At 42.7% G+C, this 14,342-nt stretch overlaps 1 protein-coding gene across 2 annotated transcripts in view; it reads right to left on the bottom strand.

Annotated features, from left to right (window-relative positions):
- The window catches only part of WSCD1 (WSC domain containing 1), a 328,308-nt gene that overhangs the window by 201,043 nt on the left and 112,923 nt on the right, over nucleotides 1-14,342 (bottom strand). For both annotated transcript variants that reach the window (XM_073667817.1, XM_073667816.1), the window contains one exon: nucleotides 11,036-11,724. In XM_073667817.1, coding sequence (XP_073523918.1) covers nucleotides 11,036-11,465 — 430 coding nt within the window. In that variant the 5' untranslated portion in view covers nucleotides 11,466-11,724. The remainder of the gene's footprint in view (nucleotides 1-11,035; nucleotides 11,725-14,342) is intronic.

Raw genomic sequence — 14,342 nt, 5'->3', positions numbered from 1 at the left:
AGGGTGCACTGATTTATGAAGCCCCGAGCCTGGGCGGAGTCGCCTCCGAAGCGAGGAGGTGCAGAAAGCCGGGGTCCGGGGTAGGATACCATGGTATTAGTGGGCAGCGGAGCTGCCGGATTGCGAGTCATGGCACTGGCGGAGGTTGCTGGCGGAGCAGTCAGAGTGTCCAGGCGAGAATTGACATTCCGCAGGTGACCCAGGATGGACTCCTGTTGGGACTTCTGACGGGACAGTTCATGACACAGGTCCGAGAGCGAGGGAGCTTGGGTGCCACCGGGTTCCATGGCCCGAGCAAACTGTAACGGGTCTGGGAGGCGGAACCTCTGAGCTACTATACAAGGGGGCGGTCCTTGTAAGGGAGCGGGTGGCGACCAGGCAGGCAGTCACAGCAGATGACCGGGACAGTCTCTGGAAGAACGGGCAGGAGGTCACGGCAAGTGACCGGGGCAGTCTCTGGATGAACGGGCAGATGGTCACGGCAAGTGACCGGGGCAGTCTCTGGATGAACGGGCAGATGGTCACGGCAAGTGACCGGGGCAGTCTCTGGATGAACGGGCAGATGGTCACGGCAAGAGAACGGGGCAGTCTCTGGGTAAAGGGTTGGTACGACCTGTGGCGGCTGATGGTAGACGTGAGCTCCCAGGTGAGCAGGCGAGAGTCTCTGGATAAACGGGTGGTCACGGCATGTGACGGCGGAGCCTCCAGGAAGACCGACAGACAGGCGGCAGATGAGCGCTCCCAGGTGAGCGGGCAGAAGTCTCTGGACAGGCGGGTGGTCACAGCACGTGACGGAAGAGCCTCCAGGTAGGCTAGGAGACAGGCAGCAGATGAGCGCTCCCAGGTGAGCGGGCAGGAGTCACTGGACAGGCAGGTGGTCACAGCACGTGACGGCGGAGCCTCCAGGTAGGCTAGCAGGCAGGTAGCAGATGTGCGCTCCCAGGTGAGCGGGCAAGCTGGTCCTTAGACAGACTGACAGGAGTTGTAAGGCAGACCGTCGGACCTCAGGCTAGCAGGCAGGTAGCAGAATATCAGGCAGGAATAAGACAGCAAGCTGACAGGAATCTGGCAGGTATCTGGCAGGTAACTGGCAACGGGACCTGAGGGCTGAAGCAGAGTAGTGAACAGTGCAACAACATTGCTCGGGCACCTCCATTTTGGAGGAGGTGCCTTATATATGGTGAAGTCCTCCGGCCATTGGCCGGGGACTCCATAGGACGGCGCGCGCGGCCCCTTTAAGAGGGAGGGAGAGCGCGCGCGCCCTAAGCACAGTGGCCGGGAAGGAGCGCGCGCTGCCAGCAGAGCGGGAGGAGGACGCCGGGCACGGAGCAGAGAGGTGAGGGGAACAGCGTCCCTGCCTAGCAGAGGGCAGGGACGCCGGCGCTACAACACTCCTCCTGATCCCTAAAGCATAGGCCCCCATCACGAACCTCAGCAGTGAGGATCTAGCCACTTATTTCCTAGAAAAAAATCAACCACATCCACCAGGAAATTTCAGTCCAGTCTCCTCAGTTCCTGGATTCTATTCTCTGCCGAACTTCAAGCTCACTTGCGATCTTTGAGGCTGTTAAAGAAGAAGAAGTTGCCAGCTTCTTCTCGGCCTACAACCTGCTACTGTGACCCTATTCCCTCACATCTCCTGCAGTCTCTCTCAACGGTGGTCACCACTCACCTACCTAAAATATTTAACCTCTCTCTTTCTTCAGGTATCTTTCACTTCTGATTTAAACACGCCATCATAACCCCTTTACTTAAAAAATTATCCCTCCATCAGTACTGCACTGCTAACTGCAGATGTCTTTAATCTTCCATTCATCTCTAAACTCCTAGAATGGTTTGTCCAATCCCATCTTATCCGCTATCTCTCACATAACTCTTTTTTCGACCCTTTACAATCTGGTTTCCACTCTTTACATTTTACTGAAGCTGCCCTTACTAAAGTCTCTAACGATCAATTAACAGCGAAATCCAAAGGTCACTGCTGCCAGCTGATTCTTCTGGATCTCTCTGCTACATTTGACACTGTGGATCACCAGCTCCTGCTCACTATGCTCAGCTCTATCAGCCTCAAGGACACCATTCTCTCCTGGTTCTCCTCTTACCTCTCTGACCACTCCTTCACTGTATTTTTTGCAAGCTCCTCTTCCTCTCCTCATCCCCTTACTATCGGGGGTTCTGCTGGGCTCAGTCCTAGGCCCCCTTCTCTTCTCTCTATATACTGCTCCTATTGGACAAACAATCAGTAGTGTTGAGCGATACCTTCCGATATCGGGAAATATCGGATCGGATTGGATCGGACCGATACCCAAAAAATATCGGATATCGCCGATTCTGATACCGGAAACCAATGCAAGTCAATGGGACACAAATATCGGAATGAAAATAAACCCTTTCTTTCCTTATAGGTTAATTCTACATGAAGGAAAACAACTAAGAATAATGTCGAATGTATTACATGAAAAGCCGGCAATTCAGCAGTGGCATACACCGGTACCAGACAATTTAGAACAGAAAGAATAGAGCATCACACATAGATTATATAGATAGAAACATGTCAGTCACATATATAAGAAGTACAGTGACAGTGTTGCTTACTGTACTTGTCATTTAGTGTTAAAGGAATTATTAAAAAAAATAATAGTGTCTTCATGCAAAGTCTCTTTAAAAAAGCCGGCCGGCAATTCAGCATCTGTACCCGACAATTTAGAACAGAAAGAATAGAGCATCACACATAGATTGGATACATAGAAACATGTCAGTCACATATATAAGAAGTACAGTGATAGTGTTGATTACTGTACTTGTCATTTAGTGTTAAAATAAAGGATTTATTAAAAAAAAAATTGGCGTTGGGTTCCCCGTAATTTTAGTCTCTAGCGGAGGTTAAGCAGACGGCTGGGGCAGATGTTTGAAGCCTGGGAAGGGGTAATACCCACGGAGATTCCCAGGCTACTAATATCAGCCCCCAGCTGAATGCCTAGCCTTTACTAGCTATTAAAATAGGGGACCCCCCAAAAAAATTATGTGGGGTCCCCCCTATTTTAATAGCTAGCAAAGGCTAGGCAGACAGCTGGGGGCTGATATTAATAGCCCAGGAAGGGTGCCATGAATATTGGCCCCCTCCCAGGCTAGAAACACCAGCCGTCAGCCACCCCAGAAATGGCGCATCCATAGGATGCACCAATTCTGGCACTTAGCTTCGCTCTTCCCACTGCCCTATAGCGGTGGCAGTGGGGTAATAGGGCTGGGGTTGATGTCAGCTTATAATGCCAGCTGACATCAAGCCCAGGTTAGTAATGGAGAGGCATCTATAAGACACCCCCATTACTAACCCCATAGTCAAAGTTAAAAAAATAACACAAACACCCAGAATAAAGTCCTTTAATTGAAATAAACACACAATTCTTTATTGTTCTAAATTAAACCATACTTACCATCACGCCCATTCCAGCTGAAGCCAATGTCTTCTGCAATAAAAGTAAAATAATAAACCAACATCATCCCTACCTTTCCATGGTTTCCACGACGGCTCCAGCTCTGCTACATTCACATGACAGGCTGGATCACAGCCGAAAGCTGCCATTCAGCTGCGATCCAACCTGTCATCTCAATGCCATCCCAGCGTGGGAGAATTCTCCTGCTCAAGCGCTGAGCGCAGGAGAATTCTCCCACGCTGTCAGTGACGTGCATGAGGTGAGCTGAGTTCATTGGACATGAGCTCACCTCATGTACGTTACTGACAGCGTGGGAAAATTCTCCTGCACTCAGCGCTTCAGCAGGAGAATTCACTCACGCTCACTGCAAGTGCAGGAGAATTTTCCCACGCTGTCAGTGACGTGCATGAGGTGAGCCGAGTTCATTGGACATGACCTTGGCTCATCTTTATGCCGTCACAGCCAGACACTGAGGAGTGCAAGCATGCCTGCGCCTCTCAGTGTCTGCGGCATGGCAAGCTGGATGGCAGCTTTCGGCTGCGATCCAGCCTGTCATGTGAATGTAGCCTTTGCTAGCTATTAAAATAGGGGGGACCGCACGTCATTTTTTTTGGGGTCCCCCATTTTAATAGCTAGTAATGGCTAGGTATTCAGCTGGGGGCTGATATTAGTAGCATGGAAAGCTCCGTGGGTATTACCCCCTTCCCAGGCTTCAAACATCTGCCCCAGCCATCTGCTTAACCTTCGCTAGAGACTAAAATTACGGGGAACCCCACGCCAATTTTTTTTTAATAAATCCTTTATTTTAACACTAAATGACAAGTACAGTAATCAACACTATCACTGTACTTATTATATATGTGACTGACATGTTTCTATGAATCTAATCTATGAAAACACTATTTTTTTTTTAATAAATCCTTTAACACTAAATGACAAGTACAGTAAGCTGAGCGCTGCCATCCAGCTTGTCATCCATCAGAGACACTGCAGAGCGCAGGCATTATGGGAAGTTCTGATTCCGGTATTCAATATTTTAAAAGTATCGGAACTCAGTATTGGAACTCCAATACCGCGAATATCGGTCGATACCCGATATTTCAGTATCGGAATGCTCAACACTAACAATCAGTAGATTTGGGTTCCAGTACCATCTCTATGCTGACAACACTCAATTATACGCCTCTTCTCCTGACATCACCCCAACGCTAATACAAAATACCAAGGGTTGTTTGTCTGCTGTCTCTAACATTATGCCCTCCCTCTATCTTAAACTGAATCTCCTCAAAATGGAACTTCTTGTGTTTCTCCCCTCTACTAACCTAACTCTAACTGACATTGAAATTACCTTGGAGGGTTCAACCATAATTCCCCAGCAGCACGCCCGCTGCCTTGGGGGTCATATTCAAGACTAACCTTTCCTTTACTCCTTATATCCGATCACTCACTCGATCTTGTCACCTGCATCTTAAAAACATCTCCAGAATCCAACCTTTTCTCACCTTTGAAACTGCTAAAACTCTTACTGTCGCTCTTATTCACTCTCGTCTGGACTACTGCAACTCTCTTCTGATCAGTCTCCCTCTCACCAAACTTTCTCCTCTCCAATCCGTCCTGAATGCGGCAGCCAGGGTCGTATTTCTGTCCAGCTGTTACCGATGCCTCCATCTTGTGCTAGTCATTACACTGGCTACACATTCGCTACAGGGTCCAAAATAAACTCATCGCTCTCACCCACAAAGCTCTCCACAGTTCTGCACCGCCTTATATCTCCTCTCTCATCTCAGTCTATCGCCCTACACGTTCTACAAATGACCTAAGACTAAAGGTACCGTCACACTTAGCGACGCTACAGCGATCCCGACAACGATATGACCTGGCAGGGATCGTTGCTGCGTCGCTGTGTGGTCGCTGGTGAGATGTCAAACAGTCAGATCTTCCCAACGACGCAGCAACGATATGGAGACCCGTAGTGACCTGTATAACGATGCAACGCAAATGCACGCCTATGTGTCTCAGTTCTGAGTCGCCAACGAGGTCATTCGTAAGGTGTCAAACACACCGATGCATGCTACCCAGCGGGACCTCAACAATCAAAAAATGGTCCAGGCCATTTCGGCACGACCAGCGATCTTACAGCTGGGGCCTGGTCACTGCTACGTGTCAAACGTAGCGAGATCGCTGCTGAGGTCGCTGTTGCGTCACAAAACTTGTGACTCAGCAGCGATCTCGCTAGCGATCTCGCTTAGTGTGACGGGGGCTTTACATCTCCCATGATCCGAACTTCGCACCTCTGTCTCCAATACTTGTATCGTGCTGCACCAGTTCTTCGGAATGTACTACCCCAGATGATCCGACTGATGCCTAACCCCCACGTCTTCAAACGTGCTTTAAAAATTAATCTCTTTAAACAAGCCTATCACCCCAACTCAGTACCCTAACTTTCCCCTGTTCCCTCTAAATATTATTCAGAATCTGCTCCCTCCTATTCATCTGTCTCCACACCCTCCCTGCACATGATAACTGCACTTGATACTTGATAATTGCACTTAAACATACTGGCCAGATTATGCAGCTTTATATGAAAACCCTTATTTATTATAATTACTGGACCTGAAATAACAAGCACTTTTCACCTACTGTTTCCCCCCTATTCCCTTGTAGATTGTAAGGACCCTCACTCCTAATGTAAGTGTTTAAACTGCCTTACCTTGTATTGAATTTATTGTCTGTGTATGTTCCCGCTTAATTGTTAGGTTCTGCAGAATATGTTGGCGCTATATAAATAAAAATTATTATTATTATCAAATTAGGTCAAATACAGATAAGCCTTGGGAAATAGGATCCTCTAACAATTAGTGTGAGGACATTTAGCAAGAGATAGCAACTAATCGAACATCTACAAAAAGCACAAATGACAACAAAATCAATTCCCCTAAAAGAATAGAAAAAAGATGTAAAAGTATACCCAGTAGAACATTGAAACACTACTTTAACAAAATGAATATTTCATAAATTTCATTTTAACAAATATATGAAATGGACCATAGCACTACTGGTTTAAAAAATAAATGGTGCTTAAATTGTTATAAACTGGTAACTGTTTTATCATCCATCTTTCTATTACACCCAATGGTTCACATAGAACTATTACTAGTTGTAGGTTTTTTGTGTATGAAAGAAAAACAGAATGTACTTAATAGACTAAACCAGATCTGATTCAGGAGAACACGAACAAGACTCAGTGCTCTGTAGCTAACCTATATGGCCTGATTGGCCCTATGAAAAAATGAAATTACTCCAATTCAAGGTCTACTCTTTTTCTAATCCATGTCTGCATAAGCAAATATTCATTTTTGCTATGTTCCAATGAATCAATCTATCCATCACAAAAACAACAAGGCCAATTGTTCATAATTATTCTAAGTGGTTTATGATACATTCAGCTAATTGGGCCTCAGTCTATCCTGTGACGCATGGTTTCTGTTTTAACAGAAAATTGTTGCAGTTTGCTAAAATGTATTGTTACAACAGAACTTTGGTGCTTCCTCTTAGTACCATACACAATTCATGTTATTGTGTTAAATTGCTCATTTTGCTTTATATACAATAGAAAAAAGCTATTGTGTAAGTGCAAAACGTTGATAAAAGCAACTGAACCCACTGTGAATATAACCTTACATACTTCTACAAAACACACAAATACATGTCACTAATGGTATTGAGGAGTATAAAAATTAAATATTACTGCTACTTTTGATATATTGGTTGCTTAGCAATTGATCACTTCCATAGCTCTAGCAGATGATCATACTATGTTTCCATGAATGAACCTTACATCTTCCATAGCTCCTATTTACTTATTTTACTCACTTTAATTCCGCAGCGCTTTACATACATTATCATCGCTGTCCCTATTGGGGCTCACAATCTAAATTCACTACCAGTATGTGTTTGATGTGTGGAAGGAAACCGGAGAACACGGAGGAAACCGACACAAACACAGGGAGAACATTCAAATTCCTTGCAGATGTTGTCCTTGGTGGGATTCAAACCCAGGACCCCAGTCACTGTGCTGCGCGTAGCGCAAAAAATGGGATCAAATTCTGTCACTAAGAAATCAGGAAAGCCTTTCCTAATACCATTCTTGTAGAAGGGCTTTACTGATCCCTAGAGATGACTGAAACTTTTGAAATTCAAATTCACCAGGTTATTCCCAAAACATTTGATTTGCGGTGAATAAATTCACTAGGAATTGCAGTTTTCCAAATTGCCCTGCAGAGGTGTGAATATCACTCTGAGATATCCTAGGACTGTATCAAACCTCTTTCAAGCTCTTTAAACACAGCCTTACAATTGTCAATATGAACTCACCATAGAAACTGATGGTAAAATGGTAGTAATCAAAACCTAATTAATAAAACATGCACTGACAGATGATGTTGTTGTTTTTTAATACAAAAAAAGTCCAAAAATTATCTCTCTGAGACCATGATCACACATTCAGTATTTGGTGAGTATTTTACATCAGTATTTGTAAGCCAAAATTAGGAGTGGGACCACTTCTGCATTTTTTACTCACTGCTGGTTTTGACTTACAATACTGAGGTAAAATACTGATCAAACACTGAACACGTGAACGTAACCTTACTCACTTTTCATCTCGTTCTGTGAAGAACATTGACTGAAACTGATGGTGTTGCTGCTAAAGGTAACATCATCCTGTTGTGACTAAGACAAGTGATGTGCCATATATTCCATAACGCCCACCACTTCCTCATTACTAATATGCTTGTTGGAGGCCAATTATGGCCTGTGTTTGGTGGTGTAGCTGTCTCTGGTGGCACTTCACTGTGGTATGTTTTTTTTCTTTTACATAACCCTGTCCATTGTCACTTAGTCTATAACCATACATTTTGTATAGCACTATAATTAACTTTTGAGAATTCGTTGAACCTTGATTATACAAGCCTTGCCAAAAAGGACTTAATAAGAAATGCTAGGTAGGTAGGTACTGTGGTAAAGCGACTTGCTCGGCTCTCCGGAGGCAGACACAGGACACACGGTTCAGGTAAAACTTCCTGTGGGTTTATTATGTGGCATAAACTCCAGCAGCGTCCCTTAAAAAATAAAAGGCCCTCTCAGGGTTAACGGGACAACAAAAGAGAAAGTACAACAAAGTCTATTAGCCAGCAAGGCTCGGCCTGCTCCAGGTAGCACAGCGAAGTCTTCAGCAACACCAGTCCTCCGGTGTTGCTCTCTGGCTTCAACCCAACACAGCCTGGAGACTTCCTTCTCCAAGCCACACACTACACAAAACAAACTACTGATTGAGTATTTAATCCTGCTCAGTCACACCCTGAGGGGAGGTAGGAGAATGGCCTCCCATCCTCTCTGCCATTCCCATAAAACCACACCCTTTAAGAGAGTTAACCCCCAGCATATAACATGCTGGTAGAAATTTAGTAGGCTTCAGTACACATAGGAGAGCAACCTGAGTGATACATACCTCCCCTCGTATATCATGCCAGTGACTCTATCACAGTACACATGCAGATATAAAAAGCGTGGCAGCAAGCAGCAGTATAGTTGTGTTGTGTACAGTTGTCAAATTGGGCTAGTAAAAAGGGTGTGCAAAGACAGACATGCACAGTTAAATGTCTATTTTTTTCTATTTTTATTTCTATTTTTTCAACAAATTTCAACCTTTTTTCCTAAAATTACAAAATATGAAATGCTAAGTAGGTACACAACCAAAAAGCCAGAAATATATCACTGTATTTCTGCAGTATGTACAGATGAAAACTTTAACTAGCAAAATGAATATGCAAAAAAGCAATAGTTAAATGTATGAATTTTAGTGAATTTTCTTTTTTAAGTCTTTCAGTCTTGCTCTCGTTTTCTTTTCTATTATTCCCAAGCTACTACTCATCTTCTTTAGTGCTGGAGTTAGAAAACATATTGTGGTCTGGAGTATTTGTCCAATGTTTTATGTCTTTCCTCTCCAGTCTTTATTGCTGAGTTTTAACTGCTGACGTATTCTAACTATCCTAAAATCAGCCTAAGGGCTCTTTCACACGTCCAGATATTTCCGGTACAGCATAGCCATAATATGACAATATGCATGGGCCATTAAAGAGAACCTGTCACCAGCAAAAACGCTATTAACTTGCAGATTAAGCCCATATCTGCAGGTCAATAGTATTACTAACCTGCCCGGTGCCCACACTTAACCTAAAGCTACAGGGAGAAAATGAACTTTATTCTCGCCGGCTGCACTCGGTTTCATTCATGGGGGCGGCGCTGGCGCAGGTTCAGTCACCATTCCGAGAATACAGAGCAGTGTCTGTAACCACACCCCCCGCCCTGACATGGACAGCTCCCTGCACATAGCACCAGGTGTCAGCTGTAACAATCAGCTGACACCCGGCGGCGATCTCGCCCGCACCGCTTGTGTGCAGGCGAAATTGCCAGGGCTTACTAATACGTATCAGGCCCATAAGACCCAGGGCACAGATACGTATTAGTACGCCCTGGGCCAGAAGGGGTTAAAGAGGTATATCCAGGACTTTAAAAAAAAAAATGCCTAAACACCATCAGGCAGGTTATTGCTACCTACCTGCCTGTTGTACCCACCACAGATCTTCCCTGGCAAAGAGTGGTCACAGACTGCTCCTGCTGGTGATTCAGCATCGACTGAGTGGTGGCTTCTTTTCTGCTCTGCTCTGTTGACAGGGCGGGATTGCCGATGTCATTCTGATTGACAGCCAGATCCCAGCTGCCTAACTGGGGGAGCCAGCTGTCAATCAGCATGACATGGACAGATATGCCCCGTCGACAGAGCAGGGTGGAAAAGAAGCTGCCACTCTGTCAACGTGACATCAACAGTGGCAGCTGAATCGCCGGCAGGAGCAGTCTGTGACCTTTCTGTGCCAGGGAAGAACCGCGCCTGGCACAACAGGCAGGTAGGTAGCATCCACCTGCCTCTTAATGTTTAGGCACTTTTTTCTTTTTACAAAGTCCCAGATATCCCCTTTAAGTTAAGGGGTCTTTGCACAAGAGAAGACACCCCTACAGGGTTTCCATTTCCACCTCATAGCTTGCCTTACTAAATTTTAATTTTTGCGAGCATATTTTTTAAACTTAAAAGGGGTATTCTCATCTCCAACAACCTATTTCAATATGTAGTAGGTGTGACAATAATAATATTAGCAAATACCTATTATTAGAAATGTAGTATACGGTAATTCTTTTGATAAGATATGTCGCTTAACACATTTGCAGGGCATTGCAGTTGCTTAGATATTCATGGTCACGACCACTAATAATAAACTGTCACTTATATGAGTGGTCATAACCATGGATACCTAAGCTACTGCATTGCTCTGCACACAGAGTAAGCGACAGAGCTAATCAGACGAACTATACTACATTACTAATTGGAGGTATTTGCCAATATTATTATGGTTACACCTACTTCATATTTGGATAGGATCTTGGAGATGGAAATACCCCTTTAAATGTTAAATTATTTTATGTCGTGATACTTTTCCTGGAAGAAAAAAGTTAAAATACAATAATAATGAAGACATTAGATGTACCTATATTTACAGTTGTGTGCTTCTGCAGTTTTGCTTTTGCTGCCTGAGCAGGTTCTCGATCATTCACAAAATTATGAAACCATCTTCTTCTCAGCTGTCGTAACTCTGAGTTTCGTGATATCAACCAAAGTGGCTGATCAAGTAAAGCATTTGTTTCTGGTTTCACTTGAATACTTCCACCTGCTAATCCTTTTGTATTCCAGTATGATGACCGAAACATCCTTTGTTCCAGATATCTATCAAGAGGCATTAAACCATCAATTGCAGAGCCCTGGACATTAGAAGTCCCTCGGTTATTTTGCTGGATGACCAAGTAAGACCTTTGTAAAAGTAACAGACTTCCAGCCATTAAGTAAGCAATAGTGAGAAAGAAGAGAAAAAACTGAGCCCGCCTTAGAAATTTCTGTAGACTGAAAAAAGGTTTGGCCATGCCCTCACCAAAAAACTAAGGTATAAAAAAAATAAAAATAAAATAAAACAAAAATAAATGGGGGGATATGGTCCCCCCCAAAAGATTCACTTGATGTTCTTAAATAATATCCTTCAGAAAATTCAACTCATGTCCACTCACAGTTCCCACAAAACACATTTTAGCTATGTATGGCAACGCCTTTGCAAATTCTGTCCAATGGTCTCAATGCTTTGCTCCATAATCTTGGATTCTTTAAATGCTGTAAGAATTCCACATTCTATGGAAAAAAAGAAAATTAAATGCAATTATAATAATTTTCATTTTAACATTCTCAATATACATCTTAATTTCAGCAAAATGAAGAACATCAAATTATATACAAATCCATATGTAAGAGAAGCCTTTATTCATTTAAACTTGTTCAAATCATTGATATGCCCCATTAGGATGCATTAATGTTATCGAAAGGTATCCTAGGAGCCAAATCGAGAAGTAGCTTATAAAGAAGTTGTCCTCCCGCAAACAACTGGACATTCATGTATTTTATGGTTGTCAAATATATATGCAAAATTCAATGCAAAATACATTTTTTATGTTATTTTATATTTTACGGAAACCCATTGTCCCATTCCGATTCTGAAGAATAAGTTATTCAAGTTCATATAAATTTACTAAAATAACAAATTTAGAAGTAGAGACAAAACTTCTCTATCTCAGTGCTTAATACTCCAATTAAGTGATTGAACAAAAAGTGTAAGCTATACCTGTTTTATGTAAATGATATTAAAATACATGGAAAAAAATGGAAACTTAGAAAATTAAAAATGTAAAAGCTTATCCAAATAAATTAGCACAGTCTTTATTTTAGTTACAAAGGTTATAGGCAATTCTTTCAGAGTATGCATACGTGCCAGAGGCAATAATAGAAACATGATTAGTAATATTTTACAAAACTTAAATTGCTTAAATTGGTTGCTAATTGTTTTAAGCCATGGAACACATTTGATGCAAGAATGGCCTTTACATAAAAATAGATTGCACCAACGGTAAATTTTTATGATACAATTGAAGTGTTACTCTGTAATTGTTTTAAAAGTTACTGAAGAGTAAGAAATGGGAATGATGAAGATATCTGAGCACTGTACACTTGTGAGCAAAGCAAAACTTGAAAACATTTTCACACGAAAGTCATTTATACCTGTAAGCATTGAGCAAAAATATTTAGATGACCCTAGTCCAGTGGTCGTATGTAGTCCATGACTACTGGACCAATGCCCTGCGAACCTCCTCCTACCATCGAGCATCCCCAGTGCCTCTCCTGATTAGTAGCCTCAGCATGTCATAGTTGAGGTATAATGCATGCCTGATGTTGCACCAGGCCAATTTATTAGATAAGGCGCCAGGGATGCTCACACCTAAGAGAGTCTCAGGGCATTGGTCTGGCAGCCACATAACAGAGTCCTTTGAATATTTTTGTTCCACTCTAATAACTTATCCATAGAAAATGTGATAAATGTCTGATTGCTGGGGGTCCTACAATTTTGACTTTCAAAGGGGTTATGATTACTGTTGAGCGAATTTGTTCGGCATTTCAAATTCGGTTCGTGTTCGGAGTTCTAACTTGTTCACACCAAAAAATCGGCTCCGCCCACGAACATCCCTGATTTGCCAAGCTGTCACGCAGATAACATCTGCGTGACAGTGTGGCAAATCGGGGATGTTAATGTACTACAATGCTAATAAGGTACAAGTTAATAACTTTCACAAAATCTAAATTTAACACATGTGCAAAGGCCATTGTTGTGCCTATATTATGTGGCACAAAATGACCATGATTTATCAAGAAAAATGTTCTCAAACATTTGCATTTACTCCTCTAAGACAAGCTAGGACCATTGTACATCTCCGAAAACACTACATTTTACCCGCTCCTTAGCTGGCCAAAGTTCAGACAATCATCTGCTTTACGATACATTGCCAAGTGAAATAAGTGCAGTAAAACCCACATGGTTTCTAAATTGAGCATCACACAGTACTATTTTTTATCCATTTAGCCCAGTAATAAGGTGTGCCTAGATTTTAATAGTCCTTTTTGATTAAAAATTTCTGTTGAATTTACAACTCTCTTGAAAAGTTGTCTATAAGTAGACCATCCACAATAGGTGGATTATAAATCTAGTCTTCAGGATGCTCAGTTTGGAAAAATCTTGATTATGGGAAAATGGTTTACTTGCCAAAAGCCTCTGTGAATTTTCTCAAAAATTTAGATTTTTGGTGAATTCTATTCAAATATTACAAAAATCAACATGCAACAAAATGGGGATTTTTGCAATTCGCTTTCATATGGATTCGGCAGAATCGTGGCGCCATTTTTGACAGCCATAAAGACCATCAAAAAGTAAAAAAAAAAACATACTTATACTCACTTCACCGCACACCTATCTGGCCCCTCCACTCTTCCTCATCACCCGTCCAGTCCTTGTTGCATCTTATCACCACGGCGCTCAAATCCCTTGGCCTTTCACGCTAGACTAAGAATTCCAGCTCCGATGAGTCCCAAAAAGGTTCTGCATATGCACGTGCAAGGTCATGGAGTACATTATGACATTACGATGTTGTGAGCTTTTATTCGAGACAGTGATAAGAAAATGCAGTGAAGACTGGACAGGTGATGGTGAGGAGCAGAGAGCCCGGAGAGGTGAATGGTAAGGTGAGTATAAGTGTTTCAATTTTGTTTTTTACATCTTATGTTTATTATGCTTTGGGTCTGAAAAGCTCCCAGAACATAACAAGGGACATTAAGTTCCCGCGAAAATTTACGCAAAAAGGTTAATTCGAATTTTGTCTCATCTACTCATCTTTAATGGTAACCATTCTTCACTTCTGTACTTTTCA

The sequence above is a fragment of the Phyllobates terribilis genome, unplaced genomic scaffold (assembly GCF_046119375.1).
Source record: "Phyllobates terribilis strain yellow unplaced genomic scaffold, ASM4611937v1 Scaffold_2__4_contigs__length_985480577, whole genome shotgun sequence".
NCBI lineage: Eukaryota > Metazoa > Chordata > Amphibia > Anura > Dendrobatidae > Phyllobates > Phyllobates terribilis.
The sequence above is the reverse complement of the archived record's forward strand: the minus strand, read 5'-3'. Positions and strand labels throughout refer to the sequence as shown.